The 25,466-nt window shown below is 50.5% G+C and overlaps 1 protein-coding gene across 2 annotated transcripts in view; it reads left to right on the top strand.

Annotated features, from left to right (window-relative positions):
- DGAT2 (diacylglycerol O-acyltransferase 2) overlaps positions 1-19,974 on the top strand; it is a 32,140-nt gene extending 12,166 nt beyond the window's left edge. The window contains exons 2-8 of one of the 2 annotated variants that reach the window (XM_011942005.1): positions 3,117-3,245; positions 8,620-8,727; positions 9,097-9,167; positions 14,768-14,972; positions 15,597-15,771; positions 16,673-16,875; positions 18,804-19,974. In XM_011942005.1, coding sequence (XP_011797395.1) covers positions 3,117-3,245; positions 8,620-8,727; positions 9,097-9,167; positions 14,768-14,972; positions 15,597-15,771; positions 16,673-16,875; positions 18,804-18,958 — 1,046 coding nt within the window. In that variant the 3' untranslated portion in view covers positions 18,959-19,974. The remainder of the gene's footprint in view (positions 1-3,116; positions 3,246-8,619; positions 8,728-9,096; positions 9,168-14,767; positions 14,973-15,596; positions 15,772-16,672; positions 16,876-18,803) is intronic. The other variant, XM_011942006.1, reaches the window with a different exon arrangement.
- The last annotated feature ends 5,492 nt before the right edge of the window (positions 19,975-25,466 follow it).

Below are 25,466 nucleotides of genomic sequence, written 5' to 3'. Positions count from 1 at the left end.
TGGGATTGCCTGAGAGGGCCTGGGGCTCAGAAATGCAGAGATGCAGTCCTCCCAGCTTCCTCTCCAGGAGCCTCCCAACTCTAACCCCCACAGAAGCACTTGCCATTTGGTATTTGGGACCTAGAGCTCACCACCTTGCAGCATCCCGGTACAGTTGCCCAAGGCAGATGGGAAGTGAGGGTTCACTTGGTAGACTGCATTTCCCACTTGTTGGCAGAGTGAGCTGTGGGCGGTAGTTGGGGCTGGATAAGGCAGGGTGAGAACTGAACCAGCAGTGTGTGACAACCCTGAGCTCAGACCCACCTTGCTGCAGTCCCTCAGTTTCCAGTCTGTATAATGGGGTGAGGGTTGAACAAGATGGTGTGTGTTTCCTGTGCTATGACTACCTAATTTTAAGACACCTAATAAGCTTAGCAGAGATATTTGGATTAGGCACGATGAAAAATTTTTAGGTCTTCTCAGTTGTTTCAGTTGGGGATATGTCATCAGTGAAATTTCTGTATTCCTCCTCCCAGCTGCATGGGGGCTGGCCCTGGCGCCAAGGTAGGGAGCTAGATAAGCTGACTTCCAGTGTGCTCTTCCCTAAGCACCCCTCAAACCACTGGCTTCAGGGACCTGTCTGCAACGGGAAGCAGTCAGCCACGAGAAGGCATGCTTTCCTTTTTTTCTTGCTGAATAGAAGGTGGTGGCACCCAGTGCTGTGTCTCACCCCTACCTGAGTGTTTGGACTGAAGTATTTATGGTGGTGTTTCTCAGACTTAATCACCTGGGGATCTTGTTAAAATGCAGATTTTGATTCAGTAAATCCAGTCTGGAGCCCAAGGTCCTGCATTTCTAACCCGCTCACAGGTGATGCTGATGCTGCTGTTCCCAGACCACACTTTAAGTAGGAAAGTGCTAGAGTACATTTTGTCTTCTCTCTAGCCAGGGCATCCAGCCTTCCTCAGATGGAGCAGGAACTCACCTGTCACTTAACCAGCCCCCGGTGGCTGTGGCTCCTGTTTCGCTTCATCCAGCACGACTCAGGAGGCAGAGCCAGCTCCTGGAAGATGACTTGTCCAGCCCCAGCCCTTGGATCAAGGGCTCAAGCCTGTGCTTGGACTTCACTTCCCTCCCTTATATACTCACCCAAGCCTGTCCCCACTTGCAGGTGAAGGTGAAGGGTTATGAGACCCTCAAGGATAAGCATGTGATGAACTCATCTGTCCAGGCCCCACTGCTGGGCAGGTTGACCAAGCCCTGAGCATGACCCTCCCACTGTGTCCTGTGTACAGAGCCTTTGCACTCAGAGCTGCTCTGGGGAAAGGGGAGGTCCTCTAAGCAGGGTCAGGAATGCTGGGTTTCAGTCCTGGCTCTGCCGCCTACTGCCTGGGTAGCCGTGGGTCAGTCAGTGCCTGTCTCTGGTCCCCAGTCTCCCTGGCTGTCCAATTAGGCTATACTGGATGACCCCAGAGGGCCCTCAGGCTCTAGGATGGGTTGCTGGGCAAGTCCGGAGGTGGGAAAGTCCTATGAAGGTAGGATTTTTATAAAGGGAGTGAAGGAGCAATTATGAGGCAGATCTCTGGAATGGCTCTATGGCCCAGCCTCTTTATTTGTTTTTGTGAGTTCACATCCTGCTGCCTCCACCTCAGTTATGCCTTTGGTGTTATTAGATGCTACTGAACACTCAGTTTGTGCACCGAGGATATGGCAGTGAACACTGCGAGCTTGCCTGGGGTTACATAGTGAGTAGAACCAAAGTCTGAACCTAGGTTTGACTCTTCTGCTAAACTAAGCCCCTTCCCTCTGATGCGTCACACCAGGGAAAGGGGCCATCTTGAGGCCTAGCATTTCCTTCCTTCCTCCTAAAAGTCAAAGCAGTTGTTAACTTTCAGCTGATAAGGGTAGGTCTCTTTCTAAACTCTGCTGTGGCTTTGTTGCTCTGCAGATTTTGAAGAAAAGCAAAGGCTTGAGTGTAGGCCTCTAAATCCTTTTCTCTCCCTGCTCCCAGCTTGTAGGCTCAGTTGAAAGATCATGAGACCCTCAAGGACAGGATTGTGACTAACTCATCTGTGCTCTGGGCCTTTCACAGAGCAGATGGTATTGACGGGCACACAGTAGGTGCTTGGTGAAGATGTGTTGAGCAAAGGGCATGTAGTGGGGGCTCAGCAAAGAGGGGTTCGAGGTGGCCCACTTCTTCAGCTGCTGGAAGGAATGGGGTATGGGTGAGGAACTTTCACCCATGCTCTTCCCCAGTGCTGTCTCTCCTGCAGTCACCAGGTTTCCTGTCTCCACTGCCCATCAGCTGCTGGAATCCAGGGCGTCATCCTAGGGGCACCAAGCCAATTAAGTGAGCACATCTCGTCCTAAGTTCCAGGCTTGGCACTTGCTTGATAGCGAGCATAATTACAGCCCTCAATGTCCTTCAGGCTGCCTGAAGCTCACTGGCCACTGGGCCCTTTGGGGAAGCAAAGGCTGTCACCTTACTCCTTTCTGGGCCCCACGCTTTGGGCACTGAGATGAGGATGAACATGTACATCTCTCTGAAAGTGGTAGTGGTGTGGGGAATCAGTGGTGTTGGGGGTGGGGGCAAGAGGGTTCAGCTCCTTGGAGAAGGGGTATTAATCTGGGACATACAGAAGGCCGAGCAGGGATTGGGGATGCTCAAAGTACACTTGGAGAAAAAAAAACATTGCAAATTGGATGTTGAACCTCTGTCCTTGGCCTCACAGACAGATAGCAAAGATTAAATATTTGTACTAGATCCAGATAAAGGACAGGAGTTTGACTGGGGTGGAGGGGATGGAAGAGAACTGGCAATTATGAGAGACTTCCCAAGGCCTAGCCCCTGGATTAGCCTCTTTAGATACTTCATGTGGTCTCCAAAATGACCCCCTGAGTGCGATACCATTCCCATTGTGTATCTGTAGAAACCAGGGCACAGGGGAGCATGCAGACAGCCCAGAGTTGCAAAGCCATGGGGTGGAGGGCAGGGATCTGAATCCAGGTCTATCTGATTCTATAGCTGATGCTCTTCTCACATCTAGAAAAGTACCTATGGGAGGTGAGGTTTGTACTGGGGACCCTGTGACTGGAGGAAAGGGTGACAGTGGACTGACATCTTCCCTCTGCTGTAGGCACTGGATCCAGCATCCTCTCCGCCCTCCAGGACCTCTTCTCCGTCACCTGGCTCAATAGGTCCAAGGTGGAAAAGCAGCTACAGGTCATCTCAGTGCTCCAGTGGGTCCTGTCCTTCCTTGTACTGGGTAAGCTGGGCCTTACAGGGAGAGCGGGTGGGCAGGCAGGGTCCATTCCCCAACAGAGGTTAGAGCAGGAGCCCTGCTCTGCAGGGGTGAGGGAGTAAGAGTAAGTCTTACACATGCTGCCCCGCCCCAGCACCTTTCCACATCTACCTTTTGGGTCCCAGATCAAGTGCTCTACCCCTCAGCATGCATGAGGATTCAGCGAGATTCGGTGGGAGGTGGTGTGATAGTTCCCATTTACAGATGGGAAACCTCAAGTCTTAGAGAAGGTAGGTAACTTGTCCAAGGTCACACAGATTTGAATCCCTGTCTATAGGACCCCCAAAGCCCGTGCCTTTCCCACAGTGCCACCCTGCCCACCAACAGACAGTTTCTAGCAGGTATGTTACTTTGCCTTAACGTAGTTTGGTGCCAGGTTTAAGTACTGAATCTCCTGCAAACAAGCTCTGTGACCTTACACAGGTTATTTGAACTCTCTGAGTGTTAGTTTCCTCATTTTGAGTGTGAGGAAAGTGCTTGCTTCACATGGCTTTTGTGAGGATTGAAGATAAGAAATGAGAGCACCTGGCGCAGGGCCTAGTCATGATGGGCCCCCATTACATGGGAATCATCAGGAGGTGCCCTCAGACTCCACTCCCAGCCCACACCCATCCTTAGCTGAGCACATTTTCCAGGTGCTTCCCGAGGCCTGCTCCCTGCTGTCTCTCAGCACAGCCCACATCGGTGCTTTTGTTGCTTTTTCTGCAGGTCTGGCTAGATACCCTCACTCCTTAGGTTGCCATCCAGGCCAGAGGCAGGACAATACGATTGTCTGAGGGGAGGGAAGAGGCCTCTTGTTTTTCCCCAGACACCTGTGCTCTCAGCGTAGCAGGTAGCTTCTTCAGCATGTCAAGGCAGATGAACCTGCTCCAGAGCATCACAGAGTGCATTCCAGTGCCTGTGAGCCAGTCCCTCTGGGCGACCCACTCTTCGGGACTGTATAGGCTGGTAGGGGATCATCAGGACTTACCATTGTCAATGCTGAGCAGCTGTCAGCAGAGCCAAGGGATAGAACTTCACAGGTGAGAAAATGGAAATTCGCAGAGGTTCATCAACTACCTGCTACTGTGAAGCTCATTAAATGGCAGAGTTGGGATTTGAGCAGAAACTCAGTGCATTCCCCAGGAATTACTGGAAGCCCAGAATTAGTGAACTGGGGCTGAAACAGCCAGTCTTCACCTTTAGGCCCAAGAACGGGCTTTGAGGAGGGGATCCATGAACCCTTAAAATTATATACAAGATTATATATGAGAGTATGTGCACATTTTTCAAGGGAGAAGGGCTATAGCTGTCCTCAAAGTCTTACAGGGACATGCAGCCTCAAGAAGCCAAACGCTGGTTGGAAGAACTGAGCAAACTAAACAGGCTCCCTCAGGACTCAGACCCCTAACATGGCTTGCATTTGGCCACTTACTAGAATCCTAGAGTAGCGAGCACAGTGTGACCCCTTCTTACTCAAAAAGGAAGTGGAGGCCTGCTTGGGGTCACATGAGAAGAAAGTGCTGGGACCAGGACAAGAACCCAGGGACTCCAGCCTCCCAGACCCCCTGCCTAGTCTGCCACACCAGCTCCCTTTGTTCCCTGTTGCACCCAAAAGCCACCACTATCCCTGTCTTAGTGGATCTGGGCCTGGCTAATAGGGAGCTTAGCAGCTTGTAAAACACCAGCTCACGCAGCTGGTGATGGGGACTGGCCCTAGGCTGTAGGTTAATAATTGATCAGACCCAACCACAGCCCAGAAACCGGCCCAGCATCTTCTCAACACCCTTGCCTGGCCTCGCCTCGCATAGGTGGGAGCCTGGCCTGGTTGGACAGGCAGATCTCCTGAGCTACTGCTAATTACCTCCCTCAGCAGCCCCAGCCACTCCCTCCCTCTGCCTCTCAAACCTGCTGGCAGAAAAAGCTCACCTGGCAAGCAGAGACCATGGTGGCCCTGTTGGTCTCTCCCTGGACCAGAGATTTTTCACCACTTTGTGCCGTGGAACCCTCTGGCACTCTGATGAGGCCTATGACCTTTCTCAGTGTTTTCGAGTATTTAATACAAGGTGCATTGGATTTCAAAGGAAACTACTGATAATAAAATATAAATAGCTACACATTAAAAAAGTTGATTAGACATGTAGTAACAGGTGCCATTTTATTACTGTAAATAAAACGATCTAGTAGCAAGTATAATAATCACTATAGTTCTTAAGTAGTGATGAGAAGAAATGATTTTTTTAAGATATCTGCAACTGCTACAAAGTTATGTGACAATACCTTTGTTATTTATTTGTGTCATAAATACTGCTGATAATTCTGTGATTTATTACATTGGTAAGTGAAGGAAATGCCAAATTTCCATAAGAGATAAGTGAAAATTTAGATGTCATTTGTTTCCCCATCCAAGTCCATGGATATTGTGTGTCAGGCTAAGTAAGTTCAAACATCATATTTAATTTTCCCAATACCCTGTAAGGAAATTAAGACTTAGGAATGGGGCTTGGCCAGCAAGTGGCAGGACCAAGGCTCTAGGCTTGTTTGGTCCCAGAGTCCATGCTCTTCACCAGGACACACTGCTGCCTTCCCTGCCATTGAGCATCCACAGACTGCCCTGCACCACAGGCCGCAGGGCTCCAGAATTTCGTATCACAAGTGTCTTTGCAGGCACCATGGTGTGCAGGAAGTGGGTGATGTGTGAAAGCGGTCCTGAGCCTTCCATGTGTGGGGCAAGCAGGGCCTTCTAAGCTTCTCATGAGCTCAGCAGCAGTGGTTTTTACTGCAGCCCCATGACCTAAGAGCATGGAACCAGAGCCTGTTGTTCAGAGGACAAGGATTAGGCTCTGAGAAAGGAAGGTCATTTGGTGGATTTAGTTCATCGTTTTGCTCTTCCTGTGTTTGGTTTCTGGGGCTGGAGAGATTAATCTGACCTGGTTTCTGCTCCCAAGGAGCTCAGGGGCTAAAGAGCTATCTGCTAGAGGGAGTCTAATGAGGGAGGCAGATGACGAAAGGGATGGTAAGTGGTTTCAGAGAGGGTTGTGGACACATAGAGGAGGGGAGGAAGCCCCCATCTGAGAAAGGCCAGGCTAGAATTCAGTCTCTGGATACCCCATCAGTCCTCTTCTTCTCCATCCAGGCTGCCTCAGCAGCAGAGTAAGGACAAGTTGGTAGGGATATCCACCTTCCCAGAGAGACCAGCCCTCTAAGCAGTGGGGCCTGGAGCTCAGCCCACTCTGGTCCCATTACACCTCAAGAGAGTTAGAGGTTTCTGGAAGCTAGGTTTCCAGGGTGCTCAGACCATAGCCTAAACCTCATGGTTCCTGTCTGGCCCACCTGGAGCATCCACCTAGAGGATGCCACTAGAGGAGCCTAGATGCCTATGGAGTCTGGGGGGCTAGAGTCATCCCTTTTCAGGCCTAAGAAAGGGAATCAGGCAGACTGCTGAACAATAAGTATGACTTTGTAGGCAGCTTTTAGACATAGCTATTCACCAAGCTACCATGAGCTTTTCACAGTTTGCTTTTAACAGGCTCTTGTAGGCTGCACATGCTTCCCTAGAAACTTGTCTTCCCTTCTGCGGTGTCATACTCCTAAGCTGGTCCTGACAAATTGGACATCTCGTCACTCCGTGTTCACTGCCCCTCGCAACAAGAGAGTTGTACCCTGTTTTTAGCTACCCTGGGGAGAGGCTGGCTCAGGAGTCTAGAACAGGGCTAGACTGGGGGGCAACAAGGGGCTACCATTTCCCTCCCCGTAGGCTCATGGAGAGTCTACATCCAGCCTTATCTTCTCCCATGGGAAACCAGAGGAGGCTCAGTATGGTGAGAAGAGAGCATGACATCCAGAGCCAGGCAGCCCACAGCACCTGGGACCACCAGGGGATGGGCACACACAGCAAGGGTTGGCCTTCCTTCTTGGGCAGTGGAAAAAGTCCTAGAAGGAGGCCATGCTTCTCCCACCAAACATGAGTACCTGCTGCCCTTGCCCTTGTGCCAAATACCAGGCACCAAAGAAGATGCCTCCCCACCCAGTGTGGGGAATTTACAGGCAAGAGATGATATGTAGATAGTATGATATTGGGGAACACTTCTTGAAGAGCTGAGGTCTGAGATAGGCCTTAAAGGTTGGGTAAAAAATGGAAAGAGAGAAGCCCTGCTGAGGGCAGCTAGTGGCAAGCCATGAAATAAAGCAGGCATGGCACAAGCTCTCCTTCCTTTCTGTGCCAGGCTAGGTTAGTCTCTTTTATGGCCTACAGGCCCAGAACGTGGTGACCAATGGAAGCTAGCCCCCAGGCAAGTCTTCCAAATGTGCTGTTAGGGTTTTTTTTTAATACTTTTGAGACAGGGATTCCCTCTGTCGCCCAGGTTGCAGTGTAGTGACACAATCATGGTTCATCGCAGCTTCAAACTCCTGGCTTAAGGTGTCTTCCCATCCCAGCCTCCTGAGTAGCTGGGACTACAGGCGCATGCCACCTTGCCCAGCTAATTAAAAAAATTTTTTTTGTAGAGAAGGGGTCTCGCTATGTTGCCCAGGCTGGTCTTGAACTTCTGAGCTCAAGCAATCCACCACCTCAGCCTACCAAAGTGCTGGGATTACAGGTGTGAGCCACTATGCCTGGCTGCTGAGGTTTTTGAAGACGGGGAGAATGATGGGCTCTGCGCTTTGGCCTGGGACTTCCTGGACTGCCGTTATGTTGGAAGGGAGCCAGCCCTCCTTCTGGGCAAGCATCCCCTCTCTGGTCCCTCCAGTGATGGTCTGGGACTTTGGTGAATTTCTAAAGCCTAATGCAGAGAATGGACTGTAGAGTCAGACCTGTGTTTGAATCCTGGCTCTGCCACTGTCCTACTGGGTGACCTTGGGCAAGTTATCTCCCCCTTGAACCTCAGTGTTTTTATCTCTAAAATGGGGCAAAGTCACCCTGCCTTACACTTGAGACAGTGGCTCAGCCCAAGTCTTGAGATGCAGAGGCACTGGGTAGGTGTTCCCTCTCCTCATCCACAGTGTCTGGGCTGGGTGCTGGCATGGGGGCACACACAAGGAGGGGACAGTAAGAACAGCTTCACAAGAAGCTGAAGCCTATCTCCTTTGGTGCTCCTGCACCGATAACATGGAGCCCATGGGCCCCTCGATGCCAGGACAGTCCATCAGAATCTGGGAGATGAGGCTCCTCTTGTCCCAGGAATCTGCTCCTCCCTGGGCTGAGCATTCCTGTAGCTATTTCTCAGGGTTTGTGGGCCCCATGCCCGTGGCTCTGGGTGTGCCTAGCTTAGTGCCACAGTAAACACTCATTCCATCCACCATGGCCCTGAGGGGAGATGAAGCCCAGTAGGACATGACCTGTGACCATCTGCCTCCCCAGGAGTGGCCTGCAGTGCCATCCTCATGTACATATTCTGCACCGATTGCTGGCTCATCGCTGTGCTCTACTTCACTTGGCTGGTGTTTGACTGGAACACACCCAAGAAAGGTAAGTGCAAGGCCTCCCTTGCCCCACCCCTCATTCTAGGTGTGCTCTCCCCCCCACACAAGCTGAAGGGCCTCATCCTGAGTGCTGTCTCTTTTAACACCCACTTTGTGAAAAGCACTGGACTAGTCCTTTTAGGGGGAGGTTAAAAGCCCCTCAAAGGGCACTGTTCTGGTCCTCACAAGAGTTCACACTCAGTCGAGGGTTTGCATAACATGAGGGAATGAATGTGGAAAGGGGCCCGATGGGAAGGGGGCAAAGATGCTCCATGGGGTGATGGTCACCTGCTTGGATTTCACACCAGCCCTGTGCTGTCTGCCTTGCCCGAATGTACCCCCACCCCCACCAACTCTGTATTTTATTCCCTGGAAGGTGGCAGGAGGTCTCAGTGGGTCCGAAACTGGGCTGTGTGGCGCTACTTTCGAGACTACTTTCCCATCCAGGTAAAGTGCTGTGAGTGTTGTCTTGGGAGGGTGGGAATGGGTGGGAAATCTGAACTCGGGCCTTAACCCACCCACAGGGAAGCAAGTTTAGACCAAGTTGGTCTCTGGGTTTCCTTCCTACTGTGTCTAGCTGTGCTGGGGACTTCACTGCTCTTCTGAGTATCCATCTTCTTTGGGCCAGCCCTGAGGTCCTGACAGGGAAATGTGGCTCAGTTTGGCTTTCATTCTCAGCTCTGTCTGGTCCCTGCCTGGTCTGCAAGCTGGCCTGGTGAGGCACAGTCATCTGGCCCTGATGCAGGTGGGTGATTGGGCGATGCTGGTGAATTGAGGGTAACTCTGGCAGGATCCTGAAGGTTTTCCCCACAGGGGAAAGACCTGTCTGGCTAGCTCACTCAACACCCCAGCCCCAGCACACCCTAGTTGCTGAGTCCCCCCAAGAAGGTAGGGGTGCTGAAGAGTGGAGGCAGTGTGTGAATGTGAAAATGTTCTGTGCGGGGTGCAGGGTGGTGTATATTTGCTGTTGTGAGTCAGTGACTGAGATCCTGGTGTGCTGCCTGGGGGCAGTGGCTGGGTAACCCTGCATCCTTCACTGCATTCAGTATTTTGGGGGTGGCAGAGCCAGCTCCTTCTGCTCATCCTTAGCCTAAGCTCAGTCTTCCCGGGACCTTACTATTCCTCAGGGTCAGGGTTCCTTCTCCTTTTCCTGACCCCGTCTCTCTGACTGCAGAAAATTTGAAGCTGCTTTTGTTGGGAGAAAGTTGGATCATAGGACCCAACCGTCTCATTTTGGAGGTAAAGAAACTGAGCCTCAGAGATGGGCAGGACTTGTCCAGGCTGCATAGTCTAGTATGATGGCAACCTTGCAACCACCATCCAGGCTTACTGAATTCGGGACCCAGGTTCTTTTCCACTGATTTCCTACTGCCTGTTTCTCTGGAGAGATTCAATCCCTGGATTTCCCTATTGGACTGATTCCAGCTTCCTGGGTGTCCCTCTCCCCCTTTGCTGCTGGAGGTCTCGGTTTAAGTTCCTGCCCTGTCACTCCATTCGTTGACCTGCCACCATTGCTCCCTGTCCAGTGCAGGGCTCTGCTGGGCATGGGGACACAAGTCAGCCTTGCCCTTGGGGTGGGCTCACTGTCTAATGCATCCTGATAGACTTTGTCTCTTTCTGCCATGGGGCCATGGGCAGACTTTCTCAAGCCTGCTGAGCCTCATCTGCAATATGGAGCTGTATGATGAAAAGTGAAAAAAAAGCTGTATGATGAAAAAAATGAAAAGTGATCAGTTCTGGTGGGGTGTGAGTGATGATAGACTGTTCTCTCTGCTTTCTCTCTCACTTCAGGGGCCAGGCTCCAGTGTTCTCTGTTGCCACTGTGGCCTGGTCCTCTAGAAGCCTCCGGGAGGCCAGTAGCCCCATCCACTTAGAATAGGATGACCTGATGACCGTTGGTCAGACCTGGGACAGGCAGGTGTCCTTTGCTATCTCCACCCTTCCAAAAGAACCAAAACAAACCCCTGTGTTCTTCTCACATCTCTGTTCCAAGAAGTCAATTGGGAGTTGGAGCCATAGGGCACATGCAACCTGGCCCTGTGAGGGCTCCCTGGGGCACTAGGACAAAACCCAAACTGGGCCCGAGGCAGGCTGGGGTGTTGAGCCTCAACCTGGGGCTTAGGCTGGGCCCTGCCTCTGTCCCTCAGGGCCTCAGTCTCCCCTTCTGTGCAGTCAGGATTTAGCCATGGTGATCTGACAGCATGCCTGACACTCTGTAGGGGTGTGTGTGACCCTCCTGTCCCACCCCCTTTTCCTGGCCTCTTGCCAGTAATCATGTAATGAAGATCTGCCATTGTACCCACCCACCCACCTACTCCCTTCCTGGTGGGACTCTGGTCTTTGCCAGCAGAACAGCTCATCTGGCCCAGAATGTATCCCTTCTGTTGGCACAGGTGGGGTTCATGTGTTAGCAACAGCCACCAAGACCACCAGCCACCTGGAAGAGGAGCAGACAGTGCCCCAGGTCACCTCTCCCCAAGGTGTAGGCAGAATCCTTGGAGAGGAGACTAGGAAAGACTCTCTCTAAGCTTAGAATCTACATGTCCATCTGCCTCATTTCACTGATAGGCTTACTGAGGCACAGAGACGAGGGACTATCCCAAGGTCACAAAGCTTAAGTAGTAGCAGGACTAGTATAGGAACCAGGGCTGTCTGCTTTGAGGCCTATGGTCTTACTCCTGTGTTACTTTCACCATCACCGTGCTGTGCTATGTAAACTTAAGCAAGCCTTTGCTCTTCTGTGGGTCTGAATTTTTTCCTCTATGCACTGCTGTGGTGGGACAAGCCTATCTGAGCACCTCTCCTCTTGTGGGAGGCAGGGTATAAAGAGTGACTTGATAGGAATGTGTCCCAGACTGACATTAGCCAGCAGGCTTGGCCTGGGCATCGTGTTGGGCTAGGACTTTGCCACTGGAAACAGGCAGCAAGAGGACACAAGAGCAGGCGTGTCAACAGAGCCTTCATTGGCGGTATCCTTCCCCTCCCTCCAGAACAGACATTCTCTCCAGCCCTGCGGGAGGGGAGTGTGACATGAAAATAGATCAGAGCTGGTCAGATGCCTACATTCTTCTGGGTCCTACAGCAAGGGCATTGACTTGCACTGTGTCCCAAAGCACCTCATTCAACCAAATGTCCCATCAGAGCCTTGAGGAGGAAGGAAATGATTTAAAGAGCCACCTGGGGCCCACTGGGTGACACATCTTCATCCAGCAGCCCAGGGAAAAGTGCAGTGACTGGCCTGCTGCAGACGTGCAGGATAATTTGCTCTGACCTCCACAGGGGAAGTGCAGCTCCCTTCTCTAGGCCTCAGCTTCCCTCCTGTCATCCAAGGAATGGCTTAGACCTTTCAGGGCTCTGCCAGCCCATGCTGTGCTGTGTGTTCCTGGTTATCAAGGCCCGATGGGAAGGTGGGGGTAGCCATAGGAAGGGGACAAAAAGATGCTGCATGGAGTGATGGTCACCTGCTGGGGTAACTATCCCAGGCCTGGCCATCAGCTCAGGAGCAAGTTTCCAAGTTTCCCGCCCAGTATTGGCTGCCCCAGCTCTTCCCTCAATGCCTGCCTGCCTTTTTCATCAAAAGTAGCACAAGGAGCTTTTTAACTCCAGCTTCACTGAGAGCTAATTTGGTAGGCAGACCTGCTTGTTAGGAGGCAAAGCATTGGAACAGCAATCTTACAGAGCTCACGTAAACGAGATTTTGAGATCTGCTTGCTGTCCTGAGCCCCACTAGCCATGGATTAGACTGCTGCTGTTTCCCATTTATTTGGGGAGTAGCTGAGAGTTGGTTGGGTTTTTGAGCAACTTGAATCTGTTTGCCAAGGGCAAAACGGGAGAAAGAGCATCAGTGCCCCAAGCAGTGGGGATGAGAGTGAGGGAGTCTTGCTCACATTTGCATAGACTGGCAGCGTCAGAGCTGAGAATGGTGCCAGCCACCCTTTTCCATCCCCTCTGTCACCTGAAGATTGGGATTTCAATTTTCCAAGGTCAGCCACCAGCACCCTCTCCCCCAGAGCTGCACACAAGGTCCTTCAGCTCTGCCAGGAGACTCCCAAATCTAGAGTCGCAGAAAACCTGGGCTCTTGACGTTCTGCTGGTGGCCAGTGACTCTGCTTCCAGGTGGCACCAGTGCAGGGAAGGGGCACTTTGCAGCACTCAGGTGGGAGTGTCATTGATATCACCTCTCTTGAGGCAGGGCAGCCAAAAAGACCAACGTGTTCATTCCCTGTTATCCAGGAATTGTATTTCTAAAAGTTTGTTTCACAAAAACAATCAGATATGTGGACAAAGATAAGGTATTTATTGAAGCATTACTTCTAAGAGGGAAATTTTGGAAGTTTTTAAAATGTCTATCAATCAGGGTTTGAGTCGGTGCTGTTACATGTAGGAGAGCTGTGCTGTAGAATACGAATGCAGCCACGAGAAGACATGGAACTGAGGGATTTTGATAAGGACAGATAGCTGTATGTTTGGTAGAAAATGATATAAAAATGATATCAACCCATATAACCTCAATTTTGTGGATTTTGAAAAAGAGCATGTATATTTTTGAGTAGAAAAAGGACTCAATGAGTCAGATTGTTTTATCTGGATGGAAATATGAATTTTTTAAATTTTCTTTTTGCTTTCCTATATTTGTAAATTTCTTTAGGAGTTTCTTTTCTTTCCCTCTCCTTTCTTTCCCTCTCCTTTCTTTCCCTGTCCTTTCCTTTCGTTTCTTTTCCTTTCCTTTCCTCCCCTTTTCCTTTCCTTTCCTTTCCTCCTTCCTTTCTTCCTTTCCTTTCCTTTCTTCTTACTCTGTCACTCAGGCTTGACTGCAGTGGCGCAATCTTGATTTACTGCAGCCTCTGCCTCCTGGGCTCAAGCCATCTTTCCACCTCAGCCTCCTGAGTAGCTGGGACCACAGGTGTGTGCCACCATGCCCAGTTAATTTTTGTATTTTTGTAGAGATGAGGGTTTCACCATGTTGCCCAGGCTGGTCTCAAACTCCCGAACTGAAGCAGTCCTCCCACCTTGGCCTCCCAAAGTGTTGGGGTAGCAGACATACCATGCCTGGCCCTATTATTTTTCTAATCAGAATAAAAGTAATGTTTTTATGAGCAAAATACCCTTACTCATTGTCTCTCTCAGCCTCCTCCACCCCCATCATGTTCCTTGTAACGCAGGGTAGGTGTCACAGGCTCTGCCTCTCATGGCTTAGGGTTTAGGGACACTGCATCACCCACCTCTCCAAGCACCAGCCCCAGGGCAGCGGGTGGGCCCTGAGGAAGCCAGTCATCGTTTGGAGCAGCCCAGTGTCCTTAGTACCACAGGTCAGGTTCTCAGCTGCTACAGCCTTACAACTGACCTCTACCCTAAGCTGGGTGGCACAGGGCTGTCGCTTGTCCTTCTTGCCTCAGAACCTGAGCTGAGCCCAGCTGACTGTGGGAAAGTTTCCATTTGAGCCAGCCAGTGTCCCTTTTCCAGGCCAGGGGAGTAGGAGGTGTGCTGCCCATCTCATTCTGTGAACTGTGGAGGAGCCCACAGAGCACAGGGCCAAGTAAACCCTACCTCCAAGGAGCTCACAGTTTGGAGAGACTGACAGTGGGGGCAGCTTGCAGCCAAGGCCCTGGTTGTCAGACTCAGGAACTTGGACCTTACTGATATGAAGCCAGACACCCTCTCCAGTCTGAGAGTGACAAGGGTTGGATTTGAGTTTTAGAATAATCACTCTGGCTGTGGCAAAGAGGATGGGCCCAGAGGGAGGGAAGGCCGGAGGCTGGCAGAGTGCAAAGAAGAACTGCTGTGTGCTTGGCTGGGGACTGAGAGGAACAAGGGCAAACATTGCCCACCCCTTCCCAGAGACCCATAGCGCAAATGGTGACTGCCCAACACCAGCACTGTGACCCTGGGGATGAGAGTCTGAGGTCAGGTGTGGAGAGTCGTTGCAGCAGCCCTCAGGCCCACGGAGGCCCAGGGGAAATGACACATCCAGTCCCTCCCTACCCTCTGGGTATGCCCTGGGGTCCCTCTCCCAGCCAGTTTCCTCTGACCCAAGGTCATCCTTGCAGCTGGTGAAGACACACAACCTGCTGACCACCAGGAACTATATCTTTGGATACCACCCCCATGGCATCATGGGCCTGGGTGCCTTCTGCAACTTCAGCACAGAGGCCACAGAAGTGAGCAAGAAGTTCCCAGGCATACGGCCTTACCTGGCTACACTAGCGGGCAACTTCCGATTGCCTGTGTTGAGGGAGTACCTGATGTCTGGAGGTGAGAATCCACCCCCTGCTTGCTCCTGCTGGGCACTGTTGTCAAGTCCTGAGCCTCTCCATTGAGCAGGGTGACACAGGGAGCCAACACACCATTCCTTGGTGCTGGGCCTGCATTGGGAGATGCAACCTGCTGCAGACATGGTGGGTCAGGGCTGAGGAGGAGAGCTGTCCATATGGTCTTCAGAATTCAACTCGGATAACAACTTCCCTAGGAAGCCTTTTTGACCCCCTTTTCCGGGGACCACCAGCCCTTGTATTGCCTGCTATACAATCTGATTGTTGTCCATGGCACTGTAATTGTCCACCCACCTGGGACCTCCCATCAGACTGATGCATTGGGATCCCCAACACCTTGCACTGACTTGGCAGGATTAGGGCCCAGGGATTGTTTGCCAAATGCATGAGTTCCCAAAACAACCTTGTATCATTAGCTGCATTTTACAGATGAGGAAACTGAGGCTCAGAAAAATGAATAGCTTACACAGAACCAGACAACTCCAAAGGGACTGGGCTAGGTCTGGGGCCAAGTCCAGGGTTCTTTGTGTTTTACACGTGACTGTGTGCTGGGGATGGGGAGTGGATCCATGGGCAACCCTGACTGTGCGTCCTTCCATCCCCCCAGGTATCTGCCCTGTCAACCGGGATACCATAGACTATTTGCTTTCAAAGAATGGGAGTGGCAATGCTATCATCATCGTGGTGGGGGGTGCGGCTGAGTCTCTGAGCTCCATGCCTGGCAAGAATGCAGTCACCCTGCGGAACCGCAAGGGCTTTGTGAAACTGGCCCTGCGCCATGGGTGAGTGCCCCCCCCAACACACACACGCACACACGCACCCTCCAGTGTCCCTCAGCACAGGGCAGCAGACTTCTTGGCCCCTGAAGACAGGACCCAGACCCCAGGAAGGCATGGAAGGGAGTCAGTCATTCTGTTGGGGAGGGGATGATGTTGGAGCCCAGACGGCACAGTGTGGGCCAAGTTTGCCCATGTGTGTCTGGGTGGGCACAGATGCAACCTGTTGCCTGTGGGCCCTTGCAGGTGAGCCAAGAGTCCAGGCTTATATGCCGGACTGGACCACCTGGGGCCAGAATACATCATTTTGCTGGGAGACCAGGAGGTCAGGAAGGAGGGTGGCATGGAATGTGACTGGGGGATAGCAGCTCTTTTCTCTGTCCCCTGGGGACCTTACCTCAGGCTTTGGAAGAAGAGGCTGCCCTGCAGGCTCAGCCCTGGGCCAGCCCCTGGGGACACATTCAAATTGGACCCAGTCCTTGCCTTCAGGGAGCACCAAGGGTGGGGGAGGGTGGAGGGACAGACAGTGACAACACAGTATGCTGAGACTGTGACACAATGGTGAGTCCAGGGCTGAGAGAGACCTGGGTTGGCTGGGGGACAGGGAGAACTTCCTGGCAGAGGCAGGCCCTGCAGGAAGAGGTGGAAAACAGGCATTCCAGAGCAGGATGCTCAGCCTTCCCTTTGCCTGGGGGACCCAGAGCTCTGCATGCTCCCCAGTCACTAGCAGTGGGGCAGAAGGCCCATCAGAACCTGGTAGAGAGGGGTCATGTGAACTTGGGACACCCCAGGTGATTCTGGTATACCCAGTTGGAGGGGGACACTTGGCCAGTGTCCGGGGCCTCTAGGCTGACAGAAACTGAAGCCAGTAATTAGGGTATGACATACCCTGGCTTCTCCCTTCCAGAGCCGACCTGGTTCCCATGTACTCCTTTGGAGAAAATGAAGTGTACAAGCAGGTGATCTTCGAGGAGGGCTCCTGGGGCCGATGGGTCCAGAAGAAGTTCCAGAAATACATTGGTTTCGCCCCGTGCATCTTCCATGGCCGAGGCCTCTTCTCCTCCGACACCTGGGGGCTGGTGCCCTACTCCAAGCCCATCACCACTGTTGGTAAGCCCCTAGCCTGCTGACCAACGGCTGTCCTGAACACAGGGTGCCACACAGCTAGTCAGCAGTAGACACGGGATTCCAGTGCAGGCCACCTGGCTCTGATGGCCATGCCCTTAGCCATGAGGACTTTAAAGTATTGGGTGCTGATGCGCTTGGTCAGAGGGGGTAGTAGTAGGGGTCGGGGAACTGAGCCTATATGATGAACCAAGCTCTGTGATGGGTGAGGAAAGAAAACCTGCAGTCTCTGGGTTTGCAGCACCCACTAGTCTATCAGGGAAGACTATTACAGCAAGGACTGGTGGGGGAATGTGATGATGGGCAGGTGCTCTAGGGATTCCTAGCGGACCCCAGGGAGGAGGTAACTCTTGCACTGCTAACTGATAGGAATTATCTAGCAAAATAGAGGAGGAAGAGAATTTTTATCAGAAACAATAGCCTAAGTGAAGTTCAGAAACAAGATTGTGTAGTTTTTTTGAAGAACAGAAAGAAAAACCTTAATATGACTGTAGCGTAGACCTGTCAGAAGAGTGGAAAACACTGGTTGCACTTGGCCCTCGTCTGTGTTGTTTTGGGTGTATTTGGGATTGTTTAGAGGATTCTAAAGAATTACCTGTAGTAGGTGTGTGTGTGCGTGTTAATGGATCCCCCAGGAGCACATGGGCCCTTGGCAGTGGACTTGAGGGGCCAAAGCTCATAAAGATCCTTTGCGTTCCTAGGCCATTTGTCCTGCCTTGTACTTTTAGATAGAGACAAAGCAACAGGGAGGCAGCAGGAACATTTCCATGCACAGGTGTGGCTGGGGAGGGGCTGGGTCCTGTGGGCAGTGTGAAGGAATTTGCTCTTCACCTTGAGAATGGAGAGCTACCAGAGAGTGTTTGGGAGGGGAAGTTCAGATTTGCATTTTAAAATGATCCTTGGAGCCGCTGGATGGAAGATGGGTTAGAAAAATGGAAGCCACAAGACCAGCCCAGAGGCTGTTTTGGTAGCCAGTGGCTTGGACCAAGGGAGTAGCAGTGGAGATGGAAGAGATGTGCATGATTTCGGAAAAATTTCAGAAATAGCACTGACAGGACATAGGAATGGATTGGGTATGGAGATGCAGCAGGATAAGAAAATAAAGCAACACATAGATCATAAATGCTGGTCTTCTCCCTCCTCTCCTGCCCTTAACCACACTTTTTATTTTTTATTTTTTATTTTTGAGACAGGGTTTCATTCTGTCATCCAGGCTGGAGTGCAGTGGCGCAATCTCGGCTCACTGTAACCTCTGCCTCCCAGTCTCAAGCGATCCTCCCACCTCAGCCTCCTGAGTAGCTGGGACTGCAGGCGTGCACCACCACGCCCAGCTAAGTTTTTGTATTTTTTTAAGTAGAGACGATTTTCACCATGTTGCCCAGGCTGGTCTTGAACTCATGAGCTCAAGCAATCTGCGGGTCTTTGCCTCCCACAGTGCTGGGATTACAGGCTTGAGCCACCGCGCCCGGCCTGGCTTACACTTTTTAAAGCATGTCACATTCCTTGCAGAATCCTCAGAAAAGCCCTGTGAGGAAGAATCCCCATGTAACAGAGGAGGAAACTGAGACTCAGAGAGGCAGGAATGGCTTGCCCAGAGCAGAGCAAAAGCAAAGATGTTTACTTGATCCCCTGACTGTCATAGACCCTCCTAGCAGAATGCAGTGGGTTCAACCAGTCTTGATCCCATCTGCAGCTTAGCACCTGTGTGGCCTCGGGTGGGTCCCTTCACATGCCCCTGGGCCTCAGTCTTTTAATTTGTAATAGGGGACAACCAGAGATGGAGCACATAAAGCATTTAGCACAGTTCCTGCCACATGGCAGGCCCACAGCCCAGCATCACTGCCTTCAGCATCATGGTAGGTGCCCAGGGGAAGGGTGTTGACTAACCAGAAGCCTCTGTCTTGTCCCTGCAGTGGGAGAGCCCATCACCATCCCCAAGCTGGAGCACCCAACCCAGCAAGATATCGACCTGTACCACACCATGTACATGGAGGCCCTGGTGAAGCTCTTCGACAAGCACAAGACCAAGTTCGGCCTCCTGGAGACTGAGGTCCTGGAGGTGAACTGAGCCAGCCTTCGGGGCCAACTCCCTGGAGGAACCAGCTGCAAATCGCTTTTTTGCTCTGTAAATTTGGAAGCGTCATGGGTGTCTGTGGGTTATTTAAAAGAAATTATAATAATTTTGCTAAACCATTACAATGTTAGGTCTTTTTTAAGAAGGAAAAAGTCAGTAATTCAAGCTCTTTCACTTCCAGTTTGCCCTGTTCTAGGTGGTGGCTAAATCTGGGCCTAATCTGGGTGTTATTCTTCCCTTCCTGAAGTGACAGAGGAAACTCAGTCTTGGCCTGGGGAAGAAGGATCACCATTAGTGATTGGGCCAGTTAGATGATTCACTTTTTGCCCCTAGGGATGAGAGGCAAAAGCCACTTCTCATACAAGCCCCTCTATTGCCACTACCCCACACTTGTCTAGTCCTGAAACTGCAGGACCAGTTTCTCTGCCAAGGGGAGGAGTTGGAGAGCACGGTTGACCTGTTGTGTGAGGACAGTAGTAGGCATCTGGAATGCTCCTGTTTGATCTCCCTTCTGTCACCCACTCCTCACCGCCAGTCACTCACATCAGAGCCTGGACTGGCCTCCAGGATGAGGATGGGGGTGGCAATGACACCGTGCAGGGGAAAGGACTGCCCCCCATGCACCATTGCAGGGAGGATGCTGCCACCATGAGCTGGGTGGAGTAACTGGTTTTTCTTGGGTGGCTGATGACATGGATACAGCACAGACTCAGCCTTGGCCTGGAGCACATACTTACTGGTGGCCTCAGTTTACCTTCCCCACGTCACAGATTCTGGATGTGAGGAAGAGGTCCCTCTTCAGAAGGGGCCTGGCCTTCTGAGCAGCAGATTAGTTCCAAAGCAGGTGGCCCCCGAACCCAAGCCTCACTTTTCTGTGCCTTCCTGAGGGGGTTGGGCCAGGGAGGAAACCCAACCCTCTCCTGTGTGTTCTGTTATCTCTTGATGAGATCATAGCACCATGTCAGACTTTTGTATATGCCTAGAAAATAAATGAAAGTGAGAATCCTCTATGAGTTATTGCTGGGGCTGCATCTGCATCTGCTGCTGACACCTGGGGGAGACTGGGGCCCCAGCTGGCTGCCCTCTGAGCCCTCTAGCCTCTTGCACCTTTGGCCCACATGACCCTGCTGTGGTGTGTTAGTTACCTATCACTGTGTAACAAACTACTTCAGAGCTCGATGGTTTCCAACAGCATCTGTTGTCTCCCAGTTCCAAGTCACGATTTGAGGCTTGGCTTGGTCCTCCACTCAGGGTTTGTCACAGGGCTGCAGTCGTCTTGGAGCCAGGCTGAGGAAGGATCCACTCCCAAGCCCTTTCCTGCAGTTGTTTGCAGGATTGACTTCCTCACTGGCTGTTGACAGGGGCCACTCTCAGTTCCTTGCCACATGGGCCTTTCCATGGGGTAGCTCATGGCACAACAGCTGACTTAGCAAGATGAGCCAGTGAGTGGAGTGAAGTGTGTGAGCAAGACAGAAGTCCCAGGGCCTTATAACCTAACCTGGGAAGTGATATCCTGTCACCTTTGCCATATTCTGTTCATTAAATGAACATTGCTAGGTCCAGCTCCCACTGGAGGGGAGGGGATTACACCAGGGAATGGATGCCAGGGGGCAGGGGTCATTGGGAGCCACTTCACATGGTGCCTACCACATGTGGTAAAGAGCTCCTGTCCAGCTGGAGGGCCCTTCAGTGGCTGAGCTGGAAGGCTCCTTATGGGTCACTCAAGCTGTGTTCCCTGCCAAAAAAGCAGAGGCCTGGCGTCCTTTCACCCTAGTGATTTCAAGATGCCACCTCTTTTCTAATTCCTTTCTGTTCAGTGAGTACTAAACACCTGGGAACTCTTCCCAGCCAAGACCAAAGGACCTCGTTCTAACTTCCTTACTGCCAGAACTGTCCTGCCTGTCCTTGCTGTTCATCCCCCTCAGGTCTAACTCCTCTATGCTGGAAACAGAGAGAGCTACTTGGGAGCAGAGACAAACACTGAAAACAGCTGAGGATACACAGGGTAGTCAGAGCTGTGCCAGAAGTCCCAACCTGCCCAGGGGTGCCTCATGAGGAAAGAACGCCTGAGCTGGGCCTTGAAGGGCGGCTGGGAGTCACCAGGAAAGGAAGAAGGCGGTGAACAGCAGAGCAGCAGGGGAAGGATAGGGAGGTCTGATTGGAAAAACATTGCTGGTTTGAAAGATGGAGGAGGCCGGGCGCGGTGGCTCAAGCCTGTAATCCCAGCACTTTGGGAGGCCGAGACGGGTGGATCACGAGGTCAGGAGATCGAGACCATACTGGCTAACACAGTGAAACCCCGTCTCTACTGAAAAAAAAACACAAAAAACTAGCCGGGCGAGGTGGCGGGCGCTTGTAGTCCCAGCTACTCGGGAGGCTGAGGCAGGAGAATGGCTAAACCCGGGAGGCGGAGCTTGCAGTGAGCTGAGATCCGGCCACTGCACTCCAGCCTGGGCGACAGAGCGAGACTCTGTCTCAAAAAAAAAAAAAAAAAAGAAAGATGGAGGAGACAGAGAGCAGTGGGGCTTGGCTTGGCTTGGAAGGGTGGAGAGCTGGTGTCTCCAGAGTTTCTATGTGGGCAGGAGGGCAGAGCAGTGAGAGGAGTGCTGGGAGGGGACAACAGAGGCTGGCTTCTAGTGCCAGGCAGGCCTCAGGCTAGAGAGCTAAGGTCAGAGGACAGCCATTTCCTTTCGGATGGGGAAAAGGCCTTTTTTCTGATGAGGGTCTCAGCATCACCCCAGCCCCAGCCTGAGGCTGACCCAAGGCTGAACTGCAACCTCAGTCTCTGGCTTCAAGTCAAGCCCTGGCCTTAACTGAGGCTACTCCACCAAGGTAGGCTGTTATCCTCAAGCACTGCTTTTGGTGAGGGGTGAGCACCTGTGCACTGGGGAACTCCACCATCTGCCTAAGGAGAACAGGGACAATAACCGGGTCCCAAATCCCAGAGGGATGCCCTCAGTGGCCTGACCAGAGCTGAGACCACCCTGGTCTTAAGCTGTGTGTGGGGTGGGCGGGGCGACTCCAGTAGGTTCTGTGAACATTGCCTTGGGATGGGAGTTGTTATCTTGGTAGAAGGAACTGGAACCTCCTTTCCCCCGAAGACCTTCTGCCCTTGGGTGTAGTGGTGAGGGCTGCCCTTTGAGACTGAAGATGGTCAGTTCCATGATTCTGCCTGTGGTTCCCAGATATGGCCACAAGGGGGCACTGAAGATGGCTCTCAGGCATAGGCCACTCAGTGGCTTAGGCTTGCTTTCCACATTTTCTACATCTCTCCAGCTCCTACCTAGGCTAGAAGCTAGGGTGTTTCACAGATAAAGATATCTATTAGGTCAGATTGGTTTATCCCGTTGTTCAAATCTCCTGTTTCTTTGTTGGTCTTCTGAGTAGTTATTCTATCCATTATTCCGAGCAGGGTATTGAATTCTCCAGCTGTTGTTAGTGATTTATGTCTCCCTCCAGTTCTGTCAGTTCTTCATGTATTTTGGGACTTTGCCATTAGCTGCATGCATGTTTATAACATGTTTATATTATGTCTTCCTGATGAATCCACCCCTTATTATTATAAAATGCTGCTCTTTGTAGTAACAGTTTCTGTCTCAAAGTTTACTGTGTGTAACTGTATTGGTACAGCCACCCCAACTCTCTTTTGTTCCTGTTTGCATGGAATGTCTTTTCTCTCCTTTCCCTTTCAACTTATTTGTGTCTTTGAATATAAAGTGTGTCATAGACATAATAGTGTTGGATGTTTTTTATATCCACATTTCTACTCTTTGCCATATGATTGTTTAGTCTCTTTACATTTAATGTAATTATAAGGTGGAATTTACGTCTGTCATTTTGCTATTTGTTTTCTGTGTCTTATTTTTTTTATTCCTCTCTCTTTCCATTCCTGCCTTCTTGTGTGTTAGACAACTGTTTTCTAATACACTATTTTAATTATCTTGTTTCTGTATATCTTTTAGTTATTTTCTTAGTGGTCGGTTGACACTTTAGTCCAGATTAATACAAATTAAGATTAACATCTTAATTTCCCCATCGTTTGGGCAGGGTAGCTTGAGAGAAAAGAGAGGCAGGCCGTATGAGAATGGTATAGTGGGTTAAATAGTGGCCCACGCAATATGTCCACATCCTAATCCCTTGAACCTGTGAATGTAGTCTTATTTGGAAAAAAGGGCCTTTGCAGATAAAATTAAGTTAAAGATTTCAAGATGAGGTAATACTGAATATCTAGATGGGACCCCAATTCAATGATAGGTGTTCTTAGAAGAACAGGCCGGGCGCAGTGGCTCATGGCTACAATCCCAATGCTTTGGGAGGCAAAGGCAGGAGAATCGCTCGATCCCAGGAGTTCGAGACCAGCCTGGGCAATGTGGTGAGACTAGCCTGGCCAACATGGCAAAACCCCATCTCTACTAAAAATACAAAAATTAGCCAGGTGTGGTGGCGCACACTGTAGTCCCAGCTACTTGGGAGGCTGAGGCATAAGAATTGTTTGAACCCAGCCGGGCACAGTGGCTCACACCTGTAATCCCAGCACTTTGGGAGGCTGAGGTGGGCAGATCACCTGAGATCGGGAGTTCAAGACCAGTCTGATCAACATGGAGAAACCCCGTCTCCACTAAAAAATACAAAATCAGCCAGAGTGGTGTTTCATGCCTGTAATCCCAGCTACTCGGGAGGCTGAGGCAGGAGAATTGCTTGAACCTGGAAGGTGGAGGTTGCGGTGAGCTGAGATCGCACCATTGCCCTCCAGCCTGGGCAACAAGAGGAAGAGTCCGTCTCAAAAAGAAAATTGTTTGAACCCGGGAGGTGGAGGTTGCAGTGAGCAGAGATCGTGCCACTGCACTCCAGCCTGGGCAACAGAGCAATACTGTCTCAAAAAAAAAAAAAAAGAGGCAGAGTTTGGAGTTGTGTAGGCACAGGCAAGGGACAAAGGAACACCTGGAGCCACCAGAATCTGGAAGGGGCATAGAAGGATTCTCTCCTTGAGCCTTCTAAGAGAGCATAGCCCTCAATTTTGGACTTCTGGACTCCAGAACTGTGAGAGAATAAATTTATGTTTTAAGCCACCCAGTTTGTGTCTTAAACTAATACAGTGACTTTAATATATTTGCACCACCTGATAGAGAAGTTGGACCAGAGGATGACAACCTCTAGTCTTCTCACAAATCACATATTTCACTTTTCTTTCCATGGGGTGGACTGCAAGTTTGGAAGCCACTCTTCCCTAGTACTTCTGAGAGGGTGGAATATTTTCCCATTTAATGATTTATAATGGGATCACGAGGAGGAGAAACGTGGGGACTTCCCCGACCCCCTGCTTCTAGCACCATTTTTACAGCAAACTCATGCTTCATATATATATTTCAAACTTCTTTTTCATGTTCCTGTTTCCCTTCCTTGCAAACTCTTTTTCAGAATATTTTTTTACCACTTTCTGTTTAGGGAGTTTTGTTTCATATATTTTCATGTAACTTTTTAAAATCATACATACACACAATTTTATTTCCTATGTTTTTTATGTATCATTAAATCACACTAATATACACCTTTAAAAGTTACTTCTCTGAAATACCAAATGATTTTTGAGATTTATATTTACTTTTGATGAAAACTAATATGTCAAAGTATTTTTCTTCTAATTAAACATGAACAGTATATTTTTTCATTCAATGTATATGATATAAAAATATATTCCAAAAAAAGTATGACTTCACTATATACATTTATCGAAAATATATGCAGTAACACTATTTCATTAGAGGCAATAAAATGTAGGATCAACAACACTGGAGTTACACTGCTTTAGAATCCCAGCTCAATACTCAGAACCTGTGACCTTGGGCAAGTAACATGACTGCCTTCACTTTCTAATCTCATAGCACTGTTGTGCCGATACACAAAAACTGCTTGTAACAATGCGTGGCACAATCCAAGCACTCAATAAATTATTGTTTTTTAAAATCTAAGTTTTAGGGGGTTGAGACTGATCTCTCTCTCCTGCTACAGAACTCCACTGTGGTAGCCCCTCTTGAATAAAGTCTGCCCCAGGCCCTACTCTTATTATTTTTTTTTTTGACAGAGTTTTGCTCTTGTTGCCCAGGCTGGAGTGCAATGGTGCGATCTTGGCTCACCACAAATTCCACCTCACGGGTTCAAGTGATTCTCCTGCCTCAGCCTCCCGAGTAGCTGGGATTACAGGTGCGTGCTACTACGCCTGGCTAATTTTGTATTTTTAGTAGAGATGGGGTTTCTCCGAGTTGGTCAGGCTGGTCTCGAACTCCCGACCTCAGGCAATCCACCTGCCTCGGTCTCCCAAAGTGCTGGAATTACAGGCATGAGCCACCACACCTGGCCCCTACTGTTCTTAAACGAATCTAGGCTTTAATGAGCAAAATATTAGGATAAAAGTAAAATAAATAATTTTCATTTCATTTACATGAAATAGATTACAATGAACATTACACGATTTTTAAGTCATTTTTTAGAAACAATCTCACAA

Source organism: Colobus angolensis, unplaced genomic scaffold, assembly GCF_000951035.1.
Source record: "Colobus angolensis palliatus isolate OR3802 unplaced genomic scaffold, Cang.pa_1.0 Scaffold205, whole genome shotgun sequence".
Lineage (NCBI taxonomy): Eukaryota > Metazoa > Chordata > Mammalia > Primates > Cercopithecidae > Colobus > Colobus angolensis.
The sequence above is the reverse complement of the archived record's forward strand: the minus strand, read 5'-3'. Positions and strand labels throughout refer to the sequence as shown.